The sequence below is a fragment of the Anomaloglossus baeobatrachus genome, chromosome 10 (assembly GCF_048569485.1).
Source record: "Anomaloglossus baeobatrachus isolate aAnoBae1 chromosome 10, aAnoBae1.hap1, whole genome shotgun sequence".
Taxonomy (NCBI): Eukaryota; Metazoa; Chordata; class Amphibia; order Anura; family Aromobatidae; genus Anomaloglossus; species Anomaloglossus baeobatrachus.
In genome coordinates, this window is record NC_134362.1 from 64,534,166 (window position 1) to 64,554,270 (window position 20,105).

Below are 20,105 nucleotides of genomic sequence, written 5' to 3' on the forward strand. Positions count from 1 at the left end.
GTGAAAAGGGTGGTTGGTTTGGGGGGAATTTAGTCCGTGACGCCACCCACGGGTTGTAGTGAAGATGGGCACCACCGCTGTTGGTGACGGGGATCCCGGGAGCGATGGTAGGGAGCAGCTGGGATGTTGTTTTCCCCCTCCGTGGGTAGGGGTCGGTGGTCCCGGGGCCCGGTGGTGAGACGGGGAGGCAGGGTCGGTGAGGTGCAGGGTTGCAGGGGCAGCGCGGCGCGGTGCCGGATGGCACAGGCGTACTCACTCAGCAAGAGATGCACAAAGTCCTCGGTAAACCAAACGGCTAGATGGACGGGTCCCGCAGCCGGCTGCTGTGTCTCTCCCCGGACAGGTGATGGCGGCTGTCTTTCCCTGCACCCTAGTGTACTGTCTTGACTATGATGGGTTCCCAACGGTAGTCCGCTCCCCGGTGTATGGTTGCCGGAGGAGCCCGTTTGCCCGCAGGCGCTGGCCCTTGGGTCTCTAGCCTTAGGCGGTAGCTGTTTACCCTCACGGTGTGGGCGGTTGCCTTCTAACAGGTCTTTGGCTATTAGGAAACCCATGGGGTTCCTGTCACACTCGGATTTGGCTGTTGACGGTGGCTCCAAGCCTAGCCGGGGTCCGATGGCCCTGCCTGGGTGTGCTGGCTTCACTTCGCTCCCCGGTTGGTACCGGCGGGCCGTCGCCCGTCCCCGGTCCTACGGTTCCACGTCGATCCACCAATCCTGCTGACGGCCACCACCGTCTGCCAACCTTGTTGTCAGTGCCTGGGCCACAAACCCAGACACTCTCCACTTGACTCCTCTCACTTCAACTCCACTGCTCAACTGCCACTTTTCCTGCCTCCAGGCCTGTGAACTCCTCGGTGGGCGGGGCCAACCGCTTGGCTCCGCCCCACCTGGTGTGGACATCAGACCCTGGAGGGAGGCAACAAGGGTTTTGCGTTTGGCTAATGTTACTGTCTAGTGGGGGTGGGGGTGTGTTTGTGTTATCTGTGACGACCTGGCTAGTCCAGGGCGCCACACATGGAGGAGCAGGTGTGACGGTGTGGGGGTGCTTTGCTGGTGACAATGTTGGGGATTTATTCAAAATTGAAGGCATACTAAACTAGCATGACTACCACAGCATCTTGCAGCGGCGTGCTATTCCATCCGGTTTGCGTTTAGTTGGACCATAATTTATTTTTCAACAGGATAATGACCCCAAACACACCTCCAGGCTGTGTAAGGGCTATTTGACTAAGAAGGAGAGTGATGTGGTGCTACGCCAGATGACCTGGCCTCCACAGTCACCAGACCTGAACCCAATCGAGATGGTGAGCTGTACCGCAGAGTGAAGGCAAAAGGGCCAATAAGTGCTAAGCATCTCTGGGAACTCCTTCAAGACTGTTGGAAGACTATTTCCGGTAACTACCTCTTGAAGCTCATCAAGAGAATGCCAAGAGTGTGCAAAGCAGTAATCAAAGCAAAAGGTGGCTACTTTGAAGAACCAAGAATATAAGACATATTTTTAGTTGTTTCACACTTTTTTAATATGTCATTCCAAATGTTTTAATTCATAGTTTTGATGTCTTGAATGTGAATCTACAATTTTTAGAGTCATGAAAAGAAAGAAAACTCTTTGAATGAAAAGGTGTGTCCAAACTTTTGGTCTGTACTGTATATCTAAGCAGATATAAGCTATCCTCTTATATATAAATGTAATCAGTGTGATTTTATCTTACCTATAATTAGGAACAGTCTAATTGTGCGAAACGCGTCTGATGTTTCAGATTTTAATGTGATGGAATAACCCTTTTTAAAAAGCTATGAAGGAAAGAATAAAGAAATGTTTTAATGGTGCTAGATTCCCACTCCCCTTTTCCTTGGATTTTTTTGTGTGGACACCAGCCATCTGGATCCGCACACAAACCTGATGAGTCCACTGGCCTCCATTCCATGGTATGGTCATTCTTAGAGTTGAGCAGATAATTTCTTTTTTACTATCTTAAAATGTAAGTTACCGTATTTTCTGGAGTATTAGATGACTTTTTAACTCCTGAAAATCTTCTCAAAAGTCGGGGGTCGTCTTATACACTGGGTATCATCTTATACGCCGTATAAGACGGCGGCACAAAGCATTCAACTGCAGTAAAGTGCTGATAGTAGCAGAGGCCCTGTGTATTGGACGCAATCATGGAGGAGTCTATGTGCCTGTGGTCCCCAAGAAGCACCCCTTATTGATCACAACATTACTAAAAAATGGGTACATTACTGCAGGGCACATTACTAAACAATGGGCTCATTACTACAGGGGACATTACTAAACAATGGGCACATTACTACAGGGGACATTACTAAACAATGGGCACATTACTACAGGGGACATTACCAAACAATGGGCACATTACTACAGGGGACATTACTAAACAATGGGCACATTACTACAGGGGACATTACTAAACAATGGGCACATTACTACAGGGGACATTACTAAACAATGGGCACATTACTACAGGGGACATTACTAAACAATGGGCACATTACTACAGGGGACATTACTAAACAATGGGCACATTACTACAGGGGACATTACTAAACAATGGGCACATTACTACAGGGGACATTACTAAACAATGGGCACATTACTACAGGGGACATTACCAAACAATGGGCACATTACTACAGGGGACATTACTAAACAATGGGCACATTACTACAGGGGACATTACTAAACAATGGACACATTACTACAGGGGACATTACCAAACAATGGCCATATTATTGCAGGGCACATTACTAAACAATGGGACATTACTAGAGGGTCCAAGGAAGGGGCACAATGATGGGCACATTACTAAAAGGGGGAAAAAGGATGGGCACATTACATTGTATTGGGATCTATTTTTATTTTTAAATTTACTAGTAGCTGCTGCATTTCCCACCCTAGGCTTATACTTGAGTCAATAAGGTTTCCCAGTTTTTTGTGGTAAAATAGGGGCCTCGGCTTATACTCGAGTATATACAGTATATCCCAAACGCTATATTATAACTGGAGAAGTTGGGGGTTGTCTTATACGCCGGAAAATACGATAGTAAATTAAGCAGTCAACAAAATGCACAGGGACAGTCCACATAAAGCACAGATGTAGCCGGAAGTAGCACAGTATTGGTGGCAGTTGCCCCTGTGAGTGATAGAATGATAAAATATACACTATACATAGTCATTTGTAAATTATCGTATAATTTATTTCTGATACATTGATGTCCACAATGTAATCTAACCAAAAATGATGTCTTGTTCCACATCCAGCTCAGTCATGCCCTCTATATAGCATGGAATACCAAGAATGCGGCTCTCCATGCCCCAACACATGCACCAATACAGAGAGCACCATGCTGTGTGAAGACCATTGTGTAGATGGATGCTTTTGTCCTCCAGGTGAATTTATTTTTCTCTGTCATGTAGTAAAGACCCTTTTCTCCATAGATTCAAATATATTTATACAAACTATGGTTTAATGCATACATATTGCTACGGATAACACCAGCAATCATCTCTTGGGCAGCTGTGGAAATTTAAGTTATTTACATCATATGTTGTGTCCCTGCCTTTGATGCAGGCTCACATGCTGAGCCTGCATCTCTTCCTGCACATGACGGCTATAATCAACCATCTTATGCCTCTAACAGAGTGTTGATCAGAGATCGGAGGGCGCCGATGGGTTAACAGGAGTGATGGGCGCATATTAACTATTTGTGTTCGGATTATTCATAATGAAACCCAAAGTACAATTCCGGTATTCGTCACGAATAACGAACCTAATGCAAATCAATGGGGAACCTGAGCGTTTTTCTTGCCGAGATGAATACTTGAATAGTTACTATTCGCCCATCACTAGTTATCATGACAGCCAGGGATCAGCTGATGACCCCCATGCCTGTCATTATGGTCCTCCTGTGAATAATGGTTGCTTGCTGGCGTTTATACAAGATTGTGATATATGCTGTATAGCACAAGCAATCGAATGATCAGAGCTCCAAGTCCCCTAAAGGTACTAGTAAACAAGTAAAAAAAATAATAAAAATGTTTTAAAAAATATGAAAAAAAATAAACCCTACAAAAGTTCAAATTACCCCTCCTTTTGCACCATTAAAAATAAAAAAAAAAAATAAAATAAAAATATACATATTTGGTATTGCTGAATTTGTAAATGTGTAATCTATAAAAATATTATAATTTAATCCCATTGGTAAAAAAAAAAATCAATACGCTAGAATTATGTTTTTTGTTCACCTCAACAGTGCAATAAACTACAATAAGAGGCTATCAAAAAATTACATCTTTCCAAAAATGGTATGCTAAAAACATCAGCTCAGGGGGCGCAAAAAATATATCATCACTTGGCTTCAGATCCCAAAAAATAAAAACGTTATGGGTCCCGGAAAATGGCACCAAGAGCAAATTGTTTTTTTTTTATAAACGACGAAAAAAAATTTGATTACTAAAATAATTAAAAAAATATACATATATGGTATCTATGAACTTGTACTGACTTGGAGAATCATACTGCTATGTAAAGGCCCCGTTACACGCAACGACGTATCTAACGATATATAGCCGGGGTCACGGATTCCGTGACGCACATCCGGCATTGTTAGCGACGTTGTTGCGTGTGACACGCAGGAACGACCGTTGACGATGGAAAATACTCACCAAATCATCCATCATTGACACGTCGTTCATTTTCATAAAATTGTTAATTGTAGAGGACGCAGGTTGTTCGTCGTTCACGACGCAGCATACATCGCTATGTGTCACACCTCGGGAATGAGGAACTACAGCTTACCTGCGGCCACCGGAAGTGAGGAAGGAGGGAGGTGGGCGGGATATTACAGCCGCTCATCTCCGCTCCTCAGCTTCTATTGGGCGGCCGCTTAGTGACGCCGCTGTGACGCCGCACAAACTGCCGGCTTAGAAACGAGGCGGTTCGCCGGCCACAGCGACGTCGCTAGGCAGGTAAGTATGTGTGTGACGACTCAAAACAATATTGTGCGCCACGGGCAGCGATTTGCCCGTGACGCACAATCGACGAGGTTCGCTAGTGATATCGCTGTGTGTAACACCCCCTTAAGTTTTACCATATAGTGAACATGGTAAATAAAAGAAAACCTGAAGAAAAATTGTGGAATGGCACTTTTTTTGCATCTTCACCACACTTGGAATATTTTGTTCCATTTTCCAGTATACTATATAGTTAAAGGGAACCTGTCAGGTCCCATATGCGTTCTGACCTACAAGCAGGGTGATGTGTGGCCTAGTAACTCCTTTCTACCCATCCCTGTGTTGTAATATTGTGTAAAGTGAATTAATAAAAAAAGTTTTATAACTAACATGTTCCCTATGGAAATGTGCACGGGCTCTAGTCCTCTGGGCGACGCATGCTTTCTGTGGTATAATGCCCCTGTAGGAGTGATACCATGGATTTACATGAGCGACATCACAGCCAGCTGCTTGAAATCACGCGCATGCGCGCTTGCCATTCCCACAGCCTTGTTATCTGGGTGTACGCTGGTTGGCTCTAGACGTGCTCTGCGCATGCTCAGAAGACTCATGCGCTTCCGACCATGCACCCGGACAAGCAAGCACCATAACAAGGCTGACGTCGCTCATGTAAATCCATGGTATCACGCCCACAGGGAGATGCAACACCCAGAGGACTAGAGAGGACTAGACCCTCTGATCATTTACATAGGGAACACCTAGGTTATAAAACGTTTTTTAGACGTTCATATTATACAATACTAAACCACAGGGATGGGTAGGAAGGGGTTTCTAGGCCACACATCACCCTGATTGTAGGTCAGAATGCATATGGAACCTGACAGGTTCCCTTTAAATGAATGGTGTCATTCAAAAGTACATCTCGTCCTGCAAATAAATGCTTTTATCTGGCTATATTGACTTAAATGTAAAAAAGTTATGGCTCTTGGAAGAAAGAGAGGAAAAACAAAGCGCAAAAATGGAAAATGGCCGTGGTATGAAGGGAAATTAGATGTAGTGCAGCTGGAATTTGTTGGCTGTTTTCATACACCAATTATGTAGATACTTTTGCATTTCTGTTCCAGTTTCTCAGACAAAAAATGAAGTAAACTGCAGTTGTATTGTCCCTTTTCCCAATCTTCTAAGCCTTCTATTGTATTATTCAAAATAGTTTTTTGGGACTAAAAGTTGAGAATCATTTCCCTTATGTTGTAAATGTGTCGCCCTGGGCAAGCCAGGGGACACAGATAACAACACACACGCACCCCACATTCCTGCAGGTACACCAGCTAACCCATAAATCCTTGTTGCCTTCCTCCAGAGGTTGATGATGCACACCAGGGGGTGGGCCAGGCGGTTGGCTCCGCCCACCTAGGAGCTCACAACTCTGGAGGCAGGAAGTAAACCTGGCAGATTAGCCCAGGCAGGGCTAGAGTGCAGAGGAGCTCAGGAGATTAGCCCAGGGAGGGCAAGAGTGAAGACAGAGTGAAGTCTAGCAGAGGGCTAGAGTAAACAGAGAAGTGAAAGTGGTGAAAGTAGAGAAGTGTAAAGGAGAGAAGCCAGTAAAGTGACAGAAGGAAAGAAAGCCTGAGAGCCCAGCTTTGTGTAGGGCCAGAACAGCAAGGTCAGCAGACAGCGGTGAAGATCTGCAGTGGGACTGTCTGGAGGTTGCTGGAAGGGCCGCGGAGGCTGTGTGTATCCAGGGCCTGGAGCAGTATACAAAGGGCAGTCAGTACCAGAGCAGGGGCTTTCGGATCCCAGCAAGGCTTGGAGTCGCTGTAAATTGCTAAATCCGTTAGTGAAGGGGACGTAGATCTCCCAACAAGCAAGTCCTGATTGACGGCAAAGGTCCAACCACAACGGGGAAACACCGCCACCGCCAAGGCACCAGTTTCCCAGGGCCGGCGCCTGCGGGCAAAGTGTAGAGCTCCTCCGGCCCAGATTGCAGCCGGGGAGCGGGTAACCGGAGGGAATCCACTGATACCACAAGACATTTCAAAGGTGCAGGGAAGAGACCGTCACCGCTAACTGCAGGGAACCGCAGCACCGTGAACCGTCCGAGGGACCCGTCCAACCAGCCGTTTGTTTACCGAGAACTGTGTCGTGTTTACTGGCTGAGTGAGTACCTCAGTGCCGCAAGGCACAGCGCTGCCCCTGCGCCCCTGCACCCCACTGGGCCCCGGGATCACCAACCCCTACCCACGGAGGGGCAACACAACACCTGGCTGCTCCCATCACCATCCCCGGGATCCCCATCCAAAGCAGCGGTGGTGCAATCACCACAACCGTGGGTGGCGTCACGAACTATAACCCCAACAAACACCCCCTTTTCACTCACGGGCGAGGAGTGTCGCTCGAGACACCCCGGGATCCGGCCCACAGCTCGAGCCACCAGGAGCAACTGCCGGACCCGAGCAGAAGGGGTGAGCGCGGTGTGCTGACACCCTCCTCCCCGCCCGCGACAACTTGGCGTCACGAACAGGATCTTACCGCTCTGCCGTCAGGTAGAGGTGCGCCTTGTTACCGCCGGAGGCATCCGGCAGAAAAATTTCAGAAGCCGCCATCTTTGGCGCGAAAAGTTCCCGCTCGAGCGTCTTCTCGAGCAGTAGAGGCGCGAAGGCCAAAACCCCGCCCCGAGAGAGGAGGGGCCGGGAAAGAGCTAAGGGGGACGGAAACAAGATGTCTGCGCCCGACGGAGCCGCTGGAGGAGCGGTGGTCGCAGCCGCAGCGGCACCCGCGGATGGGAATGGGCCTGCCCAGGTCCCGGCCGTACTGGCGGGAGGTGCCGCGGCCCCCGCGCTTGCTCAGGTCATGCCGTTTTCCTTGCCCTATGCGCCCGGAGCTGCCTGGCTACCGCAGTATGACGGGAAACCGGATGCCTTGCAGGCCTTCCGGAAAAAGCTTAACCCATTGCTAGAGCTGTACCCCCTGACTGATAAGCAACGTGCAGCGATAGTGCTAGGCCAGTTAACCGGTGCGGCGGAGCAGGAAGCGGAGACCTGGGCCGAGGGGGACCGGCTCTCTGTAGCCACCATCTTCGAGAAGCTACAGACTGCCTTCGAGACCCGGACTGAAGCTGAGCTGAGGATGCAGTTTTACCAGTGCCGGCAACGAGCTGGGGATAGCATTCGGGACTATGCTCTATGTCTGCAGACCGCCCTCCGCACGCTGAAGCGGGTGAACTCTATTAATGAGGCGGATAGCAACAAGATGTTGGTGGAGCAATTTGCGCAGGGGATGAGGTCCCCTGAGGATCGTAAACAACTCCGGCTGTGGGCCCTGGAACACCCTGATGTGGACTTTGCTGTGTTAAAGGAGCGGGCTATCAAAGCACTACAGCCCCCAGCTGCTGAAATTCTGGAACCCGTCCCGTGGCCCGTCGAGACAGCTCCCGTTGTGGCGGCTCCAGCCAAACCAACCTCCTTACTACCTGCAGCCTCAAGCAGCACAGTGGAAGAACTGGCAGCCCAGGTCCGTCGCCTGGACGGAGACCTTGCCAAAATCCTTGCTGCGCTACAACCTCTGACCAGATCTCAGCCCCCAGCGCAGATACAACTTGCTGACAGTCCCGAAGATGTTCCCTGGATGCAGCGGAGAAGCGCTAACAACCCGCGGAGCAGACCTCCAATCTGCTACAAGTGCCGTAAGCCGGGCCATGTTTACCGACAGTGCCCGTTAAACGAGCAACCCCTGGGGCCCCGGGCCAATCCTCAGGAGTAGAACACCGTGGCCCCCCGGACTGGCGAGACTGATATGTCGGGGCCCGCCCTATCATCCCTGTGGCTGTGGACGGCATACCCGTGATGGCTCTCTTGGACACTGGATCACAGGTAACTACCATACCGTACACATTGTACCAGCAATATTGGGCCACAGACGAGCTGGCGCCTCCAGACAATAGTATAAATTTGATTGCCGCTAATGGACTTCCATTGACCCAGGTGGGGTATAAAGAGGTGGCTATGACAGTGGGGCAAGCTGAACTGCAACACCAGGGTATGATTGTGATCATGAATGAGCCTAGTGATCATAACCCGAAAATAGTGTTGGGAACCAATGTGATGGAACACTGCATGGCTGATGTGTTGAACCTTTTGCAGCAGCTAGCCGCCACGGCGGCGGGGAGCCGGCAGAGGGCGGTGCAGCGTGAGATCCGCGCCCTAATGTACCGCCAGCATGTAAGCTCAACCGGAGGGGAGATTGGTGGAGTGCGAGTGATGGATGTTGCTCCATTGACTGTGTCCCCTAGGAGTGAGATGATGATCTGGTGTAGGGCAGCGGTAGGGCCTCAGGGGCGTGACTACCCTGCGATGATGGAGCCCATGCCTTCCGAGCACTGGCCCACTGTAGTGGCCGCCCGAGGGGTGGTAGATGTGAAGAAAGGGAGAGTGCCTGTGAGAGTGTTAAACTGTGGAGAGGAGGAAGTCAGGCTTCCCCGGTATGCCACCATTGCCAAACTGCTCACCCTGGACCCTCACACTATCCAGGAAGCCCGTCCATCCACACTCCCACCTACCACCAGCACTTCCCCATCCCAGGGGGACACCAAGGAGTGGCACCAACAGCTACATGTGGGCACTGATGATACCCCTACACATCACAGGGCACCACAAACGTTAAGTGGCTTGTAAATATGTTGGGTACCGTTACCGTTTCCGCAATGCCGCCTCCGGAGAGGCAGGTTGGAGGGAGGGCCCTGAGCAGAGCAGGCCAGGGCCCAGCCACCAAAGGGACCGGTGGCTACCCTCTGGAGGGAAGGACAGATCCCGCTCGGGTGACTTGTGCTGGACTGTGGGTCAAGGGGTGCTGCCTGGGTTTTAGGGGCAGCATCAGGGCCAGGTTGCTTGGGTGGGAGAGAGCGGAAACCGTGACCGTACACCGTTGAAACGTTTAAGTAAATGTGCCTCCCGTTTTGGGAAGAGTTTTTGATTAAAAATGTATATTATTTACCGTTGATAATGTTATACCGTTTTACCTTTTCAGAAAAACAAAAAGGAAAATAAAACCGGTGTTGGACGGGCAGCCCGAGGACGGTCTGCGTTTTGCTAAGGGGGAATGTGTCGCCCTGGGCAAGCCAGGGGACACAGATAACAACACACACGCACCCCACATTCCCTGCAGGTACACCAGCTAACCCATAAATCCTTGTTGCCTTCCTCCAGAGGTTGATGATGCACACCAGGGGGTGGGCCAGGCGGTTGGCTCCGCCCACCTAGGAGCTCACAACTCTGGAGGCAGGAAGTAAACCTGGCAGATTAGCCCAGGCAGGGCTAGAGTGCAGAGGAGCTCAGGAGATTAGCCCAGGGAGGGCAAGAGTGAAGACAGAGTGAAGTCTAGCAGAGGGCTAGAGTAAACAGAGAAGTGAAAGTGGTGAAAGTAGAGAAGTGTAAAGGAGAGAAGCCAGTAAAGTGACAGAAGGAAAGAAAGCCTGAGAGCCCAGCTTTGTGTAGGGCCAGAACAGCAAGGTCAGCAGACAGCGGTGAAGATCTGCAGTGGGACTGTCTGGAGGTTGCTGGAAGGGCCGCGGAGGCTGTGTGTATCCAGGGCCTGGAGCAGTATACAAAGGGCAGTCAGTACCAGAGCAGGGGCTTTCGGATCCCAGCAAGGCTTGGAGTCGCTGTAAATTGCTAAATCCGTTAGTGAAGGGGACGTAGATCTCCCAACAAGCAAGTCCTGATTGACGGCAAAGGTCCAACCACAACGGGGAAACACCGCCACCGCCAAGGCACCAGTTTCCCAGGGCCGGCGCCTGCGGGCAAAGTGTAGAGCTCCTCCGGCCCAGATTGCAGCCGGGGAGCGGGTAACCGGAGGGAATCCACCGATACCACAAGACATTTCAAAGGTGCAGGGAAGAGACCGTCACCGCTAACTGCAGGGAACCGCAGCACCGTGAACCGTCCGAGGGACCCGTCCAACCAGCCGTTTGTTTACCGAGAACTGTGTTGTGTTTACTGGCTGAGTGAGTACCTCAGTGCCGCAAGGCACAGCGCTGCCCCTGCGCCCCTGCACCCCACTGGGCCCCGGGATCACCAACCCCTACCCACGGAGGGGCAACACAACACCTGGCTGCTCCCATCACCATCCCCGGGATCCCCATCCAAAGCAGCGGTGGTGCAATCACCACAACCGTGGGTGGCGTCACGAACTATAACCCCAACAAACACCCCCTTTTCACTCACGGGCGAGGAGTGTCGCTCGAGACACCCCGGGATCCGGCCCACAGCTCGAGCCACCAGGAGCAACTGCCGGACCCGAGCAGAAGGGGTGAGCGCGGTGTGCTGACACCCTCCTCCCCGCCTGCGACATAAAGGTAATCTGTTAGCAGGTATTTGCTACCACAGCTGCTTTATGTAGGCAAAACCTCTGAATCCAGTGATGTATCACTTAGCTTACTGGGTGCAATAATTGTGCCACAATGAGAGTTTATAGATTTAACAATGCAGCAGAGCTGAAAAGCTGCCTCCGCCCACATAAGGCTTTCTATGTACAAAGTCTATAGACAGAGAGTTGCTAATCAGAGAGTAAGGGGGTGATGTTAGACTAGTGTAGTCAGGGCAATGATAATCGCAGGTGAGAAAACCTTCATTATAAGTAAACAACAGCACTGCAGGGTAATAAATGACACATCATTGAACTCTGTGTCAGTCTCAATCTCTAGATTACATAGCAAAAACCTGCTGACAGATTCCCTTTAAAGCGCGTATTTAAAAAAGCAAGTTATTCCCTATCCATAGGACAAGGAATAACGTACTGATAGCTGGAGAGCAAACCACTCCGGTCACCAGCAAATCTGCAATCTCGAGAACAAAGCTCTTGGGTTCCATCTGTAAAGACGCAGAAGTGCTGACCCTCGGCTTCTGCTCTCTTCATTGTCAATATATCAGCCAAATATTGCTCTCAGCTATTCTGGCAGTCCCAAAAACAATGAATGGGGCTGCAGTCGAGTATGCATACCTCCCATTAACTGAAGACAGGGCTGAGGAGCCCCATTCACAGAGTTCTTGACCCAATCTCAGGATTCTAGTGGTCCCAGAAGTCAGACCTTCAGTAATTAGCAAGTTATCAACTGTCATATGAATAGGGCGCACATTCTTTTTTGTGATTAACCCTTTAAATGTAAAACTTTCACACTTTCCTATTATTAAAAAGTTTCTTTTTTTCTTAGGAACCATATTTGATGATCTAAATTACAATGGCTGTATACGCCAAGAAGAATGTTCCTGTGTCTATAACAGTGAGACCTACACTCCAGGATCTTCTTTCAATACTCCCTGCAGAGAATGGTAAAGGCAATCACTGCATGTATGACTGGGAATATATAAAAATTCCGACCTTAATAGACAGTGAGTGTGCCAAAGGGATTTAGCTTTTTTGACTTGCCCATAATGGAAGTCTAAAATGATTAAGTTACCAGTGGTAATGAGTGAGCATGCTTGCCACTGCTCGATAATCGATCGAGTATCGTGGGTGCTTTAGTGTCATGCTTAAGTTCCCACCCCGCATGTTTTGCGGCTGTTAGACAGCTAATCAAGATGTGGGTGTCGCGGGCGGAGGAGGGGACGCTGCGCTCTCCCACTGCTTGGGTCCGGCCGCTGCTGCTGCGGCTGCTGCTCGGTGGTGGCTCGAGCGGTGGGCCGGATCCCGGGGACTCGAGCGGCGTTCCTCGCCCGTGAGTGAAAAGGGTGGGGCTTGATTGTGGGGATTGGATATTGTCCGTGATGCCACCCACAGTTGTGGTGAGATTGGTGACACCACCGCTGCTCTGGATGGGGATCCCGGGAGCGATGACAGGGAGCAGCCTGGATGTTAGTTCTCCCCTCCGTGGGTAGGGGGATTGGTTGTCCCGGGGCCCGGTGATGGGGTAGGGATGGATTGTAGGCGGGTTACGGGGCCCGGTGAGGTGCAGGGTCGCGGGAGCAGCACTGTGCCGCACGGCACGGTGGTACTCACTCAGCCAATGTTGTACACAGAGTCTCCGGTAAAACAAACGGCTGGATGGACGGGTCCCACAGAAGTCTGCGGTGTTTCTTCTCCCGGCAGGTTGATGGTGACTGCCTTTCCCTGCACCTGTGTAGTGTAACGGTTCCAATGGGTTCCCACCGGTAACCCGCTCCCCAGCTTGGATGGGTGCCGAAGGAGCCCCTTTTGCCTGCAGGCTCTGGCCCTGGGAACTTTAGCCTTGGCGGTGACTGTGTTTCCCTCTCTCGGTTGGACGGTTGCCTTCTGTCGGGACTTGGCTGCTGGGAAACCCAGGAGGTTCCCTTCACTAACGGATTTGGCAAATTCACGGCAACTGCTAGCCTTGCCGGGGTCCGTAAGCCCCTGCCGGATGGTGCTGGCTTCTCTTTGCATACCGGTCCAGTACCGCCTGGCCACCGCCCATCCACGGTCCTTACGGCTAGCTCCAATAGGCCTCTCCTGCAGACGGTCACCACCATCTGCCAACCTTGCTGTTCTGTCCGGGCCACACACCAGGACCAACTTCTGTCTGCTCCTCTACCACTTTCCTTCCTCTCACTTTCACTTCCAAAACTGAAACTCTCTGCTCTCTTTTCCCGCCTCCAGGACTGTGAACTCCTTGGTGGGCGGGACCAACCGCCTGGCCCACCCCCTGGTGTGAACATCAGCCCCTGGAAGAAGGCAACAAGGGTTTTTGTCTGACTTCGGTGTGCCTGACCGGGAGTGTGGGGTGTGTTGGTGTTGTGCTGTGACGACCTGGCTTGTCCAGGGCGCCACATGGGGATTGCCTGCCATACAGGATAATGCCATAGTCATGTTGGCTACTGGCATTCCTGTGATTGGCTGGCCACATTGCATCATCAGGTCTTATATAAGACCCAGGGCGCGATGCTCTGCACTCTCCCCTCTGGAAGTGTGCCACCCCTGCAGCGGTCGAACCGCTCGGATCCGGGGGTGATTACTCGTAGCTTGAGGGCCTCCGGACCCGGGGGCTAGGGGCCACACTCAAATGAAGAAGGGGCTATTTACAGGGGAGATATAGTTCGTGACACCACCCATGGTGTGCGGTAACGGAGAGTACCGCCACTGCCGATGGGAGTACCAGGGTTGATGGAATGGGGCAGCTAGATGACGTTTTCTCTCCACGGGTAGGGAAGGCCCCGGGACTCTGGATAGTGGGGTGCAGGGAAGTGCAGGGCTGCTGGAAGCAGGGAATGACCATGTACTCACTCAGGTCAGTAATCGTGGTTCTGGATGATGTTTTTTAAAGTCATATCACACACACATGCTGCAGGTGAACCAAAGGTCCCAGTGCACCACTGCCGCTTGGGAAGGAGAGCACGTCCAGGTGTCCGCTCCCAATAGTATTGCTTTTGCTGTGTCCCAATTTAGTCCGACCTCTCGGGAACTTCGACTCCTCAGCCCCTCACACTATGAGGGCCACTACTTCACTTCTCCTGGGGGCTCCAACCCCCGGTTCCCTCTCCCTTTGAGAGTTTCTACTTCACTTCCTCTCACATTGCTCCACTGGAGCCACTGACTTGTCACCTCCCACCAGTCTGCTTAACCCTTCGGTGAGCGGCCCTTTCCTCTCTAGACCTACCCACTGGCTTGTCTGTCCTGTACTGCTGTGAGTGTGGATTGGGATTTGCATGCAGTTGGTAGCAATACCACTGGGTTGGAACTTGGAACCAAGGAGGGTGGGCTCTGCACTATAAGGACAGGAGTGCAGTTCCCTGTAACACTCTGACTAGTGCAGGGGCGTCACAGAAGCAGTTCAGGAATAGTTGATCTAGAAGGGAGAGCTTAGATTAGAGCAGCCAGTGTTTAACTGCTATTGCAGTACATTACATATTGTAAACCTGCATCCTTTAGTGCCTTTTTTGTGGCACTAAAGGGTGTTTTTAGCCATGTTTAACCTAATAAATTAATAAATAATTTAAAAAACACGACGTGGGGTCCTGTTACGAGGGGGACCCGGGGAAGCGTGCCAAGATGGGAAATGGACTGCTTCCGCCGGTCAAGGTCCACTGTGCGGTGTAAGGGACCGCCGCTATGGTGGGTGAAGAGTGAGCGGGTTGCTGCTAGCGATCGTCTGGAATGTCACAGACGATCTATGTACACCGATCTGCCCTAACCCGTGAGGGTTGTATGGCACAGATCTCACGGCTCGGTGTACCTGTTGCACGGGGAAGCACAGAGGTGCCCACGCACGTGTGCCAGTGGAAGTCACGAGAATATGGCACGAGGGTAGCACAGAGGTGCCCACGCACGTGTGCTTTCAATAACCAGGTGAGTCCAATGGAGACTTGAGGAGCTCACCTGGGACAGGAACACGGCCTGTTGACGGGGGTACTGCCGGAGCAGCAAGGCAGGAACACGGCCTGCAAACGAGGTACTGCCGGAGCAGCAAGGGCCAAGCCCACAAGAGACAGTAATGCCTGAGCAGTGGCGTGGCAGCACGCTGCCAGACATCCAAACATAGAAGGACGGTCGCGCGCCGCCATGATGGCAGGGGGAGCTTTTAAGGAGGTGCAGCTCCACCCGAGGGCGGGCGCGAGGCGGAGATGACGGACTTGACCCAATCAGGGTCCACGACGTCCCAGCCTGGCCAGTCAGGATTCACCACGTCACCAGCCTTGTCATCAAGCCGTGTGACGTCAGTGAGCGAATCAGGACCCACCACGCATTGCACATGCTCACCCTCCTGCCTCTGGGAAATAGAGGCGGGATCCTCGGTCTCACAATGTGCAGAGATAACGGGAATCTCACTGCTTCCCTGAGCAGTAAACCTCTGCACATTTTGCAGCCTCGCAGACCTTCGGGGCCGCTGAGCAGGAGAGTCTGCGGCAGGCCAGGAATGGGAGACCGCTTCACTCCTTGTAACAGGAGAACCACTAGGTGTCACCCTTCTGCTGCCTCTCTGAGAAGGTATCTCCTGCACACTGCGCAGTCTGGCAGACCTTCGGCGCTGCTGAGCAGGAGTGCTCGTGGCAGGCAAGGAATGGGAGACTGCCTCAGTCCTTGCCTCAGGAGAGCCACGAGATGTAACATTACCCCCCCCGTCTAGGCCCCCCCCCCTGTCCGTCCCCTGTCCGAAGGCCGCTATCAAACCCGGGGCGCGGATATGATCCTCCAACTCCCAGGATCTATGCTCCGGACCACGGCCGGCCCACTCCACGAGGTAGTACCTCTTGCCCTGTATGACTTTTGTCTCCACAAGTTTTGCCACCTCAGGGTCGTCGGACGGGGAGTCGGTTTCAGCCGACAGGGACCCCGAGAATTTATTAAGTCGTACGGGTTTCAGGAGGGACACGTGAAAGGTGTTGGCTATAGCCCAGCGTGGAGGGAGCTGGAGTCGATATGCCACTGGGTTTACCTGCTGTAGTACTTTAAACGGACCCAGATACCTAGGGGCGAATTTGGCTGCCTGTACCCGTAGGTTAACATTCTTAGAGGACAGCCATACTAGGTCACCAGGGGCGAAGGATGGTGTAGGGCGGCGGCGAACATCAGCCGTTGTCACCATCCGGTCTTTGGCCCTTTTAAGAGCCTCTTGGGTGTCATCCCAGATCTCCCGGGCCTTGGTCGCCCAATCCTCCACTCTAGTATCGGGTGACGTAATGGGCATCGGAACCGGGATTCTGGGATGTTGTCCGTTATTGAGTAGGAACGGAGTCTGGCCAGAGGATTCATGGACCGAATTGTTAATGGCAAATTCGGCCCAAGGAAGGAGGTTAGCCCAGTTGTCGTGGTGCGCGGATATAAAATGGCGGAGGTAAGTTACCAAGGTCTGATTAGTCCTCTCCACTAGTCCATTGGTCTCGGGATGGTATGCGGAGGAGATGTTCAGCTCTATCTGCAGGAGCTTACAGAGCTCTCTCCAGAAGCGAGACTCGAACTGGGGACCCCGGTCGCTCACCACTTTGTCAGGCATGCCATGCAACCTAAATACATGCCGAATGAACAAGGTGGCGAGAGCACGTGACGTCGGGAGTCGTGGGAGAGGCACCAAGTGGACCATTTTAGAGAAGTGGTCCGTGATGACCCATACGACCCTGTGCCCTGCTGACTTGGGCAGATCTCCCAGGAAGTCCATCCCTACTACTTCCCAGGGACGATCCGGCACTGGCAGTGGGTGAAGAAGACCTGCCGGTCTCTGCCGGGACGGCTTATTCCGAGCACACGACATACAGGCTCCCACATATTCCTGTATGTCCTGGGGTAGTCTCGGCCACCAATAATGCCTGGTCACCAGGTCTCTGGTCCTTTTGACCCCGAAGTGACCCCCAACCTTGGAGGCATGGGCCCACGATAGCACCTCGTTCCGTAGTTCAGGGGGAACGAGGGTTTTGCCAGGTGGCACCTGGTCCAAAGAAGTGGGAGTGACCATCCTCAAGCTGTCCGGGGGTAGTATAAGACGAGGCTCCTCCTCGTCCTCCTCCAACACAACCATGCAACGTGACAAGGCATCGGCCCGTACGTTCTTCTCACCGGCCAGGTGGCGGATAATAAAGCGGAACCGGGAGAAGAATAAAGACCAACGGGCCTGCCTTGGGTTCAGGCGTTGTGCTGTCTGGAGGTATGTGAGGTTTTTGTGGTCAGAAAAAACCTCAAATGGATGCTTCACACCCTCCAGGAGATGCCGCCATTCCTGGAATGCTAGTTTCATCGCCAGTAACTCCCTATCCCCTATGGAGTAGTTCCTCTCGGCCGGAGAAAAGGTCTTGGAGAAAAAGAAACACGGATGTTTCCTTCCTCGTTCGTTTTTCTGGTACAGGACTGCACCTGCACCGACCGAAGAGGCGTCTACCTCCAGTAGGAAGGGTTTGGAGATGTCTGGACGATGAAGGATGGGAGCTCTGGAGAAGTGAGTTTTGAGAGTGTGAAATGCCTCTACCGTTTCCCGTGTCCATGCTTTGGGATTAGCGCCCTTGCGGGTAAGGGCAATGATGGGTGCTGCCACCGTCGAGAAGTTGGGAATGAACTGGCGATAATAATTGATAAACCCCAAGAATCGCTGGATCGCCTTCAGCGAGCGGGGCTCAGGCCAGTTCATCACTGTCTCCAACTTCCCCGGATCCATTGCTAACCCCTGACTGGACACTATGTACCCCAGGAACGGCAAGGATTCCTGTTCAAAAACGCACTTTTCCAGCTTAGCATATAACGAATGGGTGCGGAGCCTCTTAAGTACTCGGATGACATCCCTCCGATGGGTGGTAAGATCGGGGGAGAAGATAAGAATGTCATCCAGGTATGCAACCACGGAAAGATACAAATCCCGGAAAATGTCATTCACAAAGTCTTGAAATACGGCGGGGGCATTGCAGAGTCCGAAGGGCATTACTAGATACTCGTAGTGACCGTCCCTGGTGTTAAAGGCGGTCTTCCACTCATCGCCCTTTCGGATTCGCACTAGATTATACGCCCCGCGTAGATCCAGCTTTGTGAAGACCTTTGCCCCGCGGAATCGATCAAATAGCTCAGTAATGAGGGGCAAAGGGTATTTGTTCTTGATTGTGATTGCATTTAATCCCCTGTAATCGATACAGGGGCGCAGATCCCCTTCCTTCTTCTGCACAAAAAAGAACCCTGCACCAGCCGGTGAAATAGACTTGCGAATGAACCCCTTCGCCAGGCTGTCCTGAATATATTTGGACATAGCCTCCGTCTCTGGAGCAGAGAGTGGATACACTCTGCCCCTAGGGGGCTCGGAGCCTGGCTTCAGGTCTATTCGGCAATCATATGGCCGGTGGGGAGGAAGAGTATCTGCGGCCCTTTTGGAAAAGACATCCCTGTAGGCCTCATAAGGTGTCGGTAAACCCGGCCCCTCAGTATTCCCTGAGGACCCAACCGACCTAATGGTAGCGGGTGGTTCGGTAGTCACGAGGTGCTCTCTACAGGATCCTGCCCAGGATGAGATCTCCCCTGTTGCCCAGTTGAATATAGGAGCATGCTGTCTCAACCAGGGAAGGCCCAGTAGGATCTCATCCGTCCCCCCTGGAAGCACCAGGAAGGACACCTGCTCATGGTGTCCCGGTGGTACATCCATCCTGAGAGGGATGGTGATCTGGGTGATAGGATCGAGTAGTATGGACCCGTCGACTACCCGAACCCTGAGTGGTTTGGGCAACAGAACCAGGGGAACTGAGTATCGGGTTGCCAGGGAGGTCGAGATGAAATTGCCTTCAGCGCCTGAGTCCAAGCAAGCCAGGGCAGAGAAGAGAGTAGTGCCAAACTGCAACTGGGCGCTGATAGTCAACCTAGAGGGAGAAGTAGCGTCTAGAGTCCCCCCTCTGATAGAAACTAGACGCTGTCTTTTCCCGACGGTTTGGGACATAGGGTAGCTATGTGTCCCCTCTGCCCACAGGAAAAGCAGATGACACAAGACCGAGAACCTGGGGCAGAGGAGACCACCTTGGACACCTCCATTGACTCCACGGAGTCGCCTACAGGACTGGCTGGGGGACCTGTCTGATGGAAGACGGGAGTCAGACGCTTTTTAGGCCGAGAAGACGTGGGTGCTGAAGAGACCTCGAGCCTTCGCTCCGCCTGGCGGATGTCTATGCGAGAGGCAACCTGAATCAAGGACTCTAAAGTGGCAGGCACCTCACGTGTGGCCAGTGCGTCTTTGACAAACCCTGCCAGGCCCTCCCAAAACACAGGGACAAGGACCTTATCCGGCCAGTCCAGCTCTGCGGCCAGTGTCCTAAAGTGTACAGCAAAGTCCCCGACTGAAGCAGACCTTTGCCGAAGTCGTAGGAGGCGCAGCGCGGAATCGTGGGTGACTTGAGGCCCGAGGAACACCATTCTCATGGCCCCAAGATAAGCTGCTAAGTTATTCACCACACGATCTCCGCGCTCCCACAACGGCGTGGACCACTTCAGCGCTCTCCCTGTGAGCAGGGACTGGACGAAGGCTACCTTCGCCTTCTCGGTAGCGTAAAGAGTCGCGGACAGCTCTAAGTAGGTGGTAACCTGGTTTATAAACCCACGGCACTCAGAGCTGTTGCCGCTAAAGCGCTCTGGAAGCGCAAGGCGAGGAGACCTTCCGCCCAATAGCACAGCCTGGGTAGCCGCCTGGGTGGCGACTGTCATCAGAGTAGTCTTATCGGAGGAAGACTGCTCCA

General features: G+C 52.2%; 1 protein-coding gene across 1 annotated transcript in view; it reads left to right on the forward strand.

Annotated features, from left to right (window-relative positions):
• The window catches only part of LOC142254347 (uncharacterized), a 172,968-nt gene that overhangs the window by 14,307 nt on the left and 138,556 nt on the right, over window positions 1-20,105 (forward strand). The window contains exons 7-8 of the mRNA XM_075325393.1: window positions 3,283-3,411; window positions 12,179-12,296. Of these exons, the coding sequence (XP_075181508.1) occupies window positions 3,283-3,411; window positions 12,179-12,296 (247 nt within the window). The remainder of the gene's footprint in view (window positions 1-3,282; window positions 3,412-12,178; window positions 12,297-20,105) is intronic.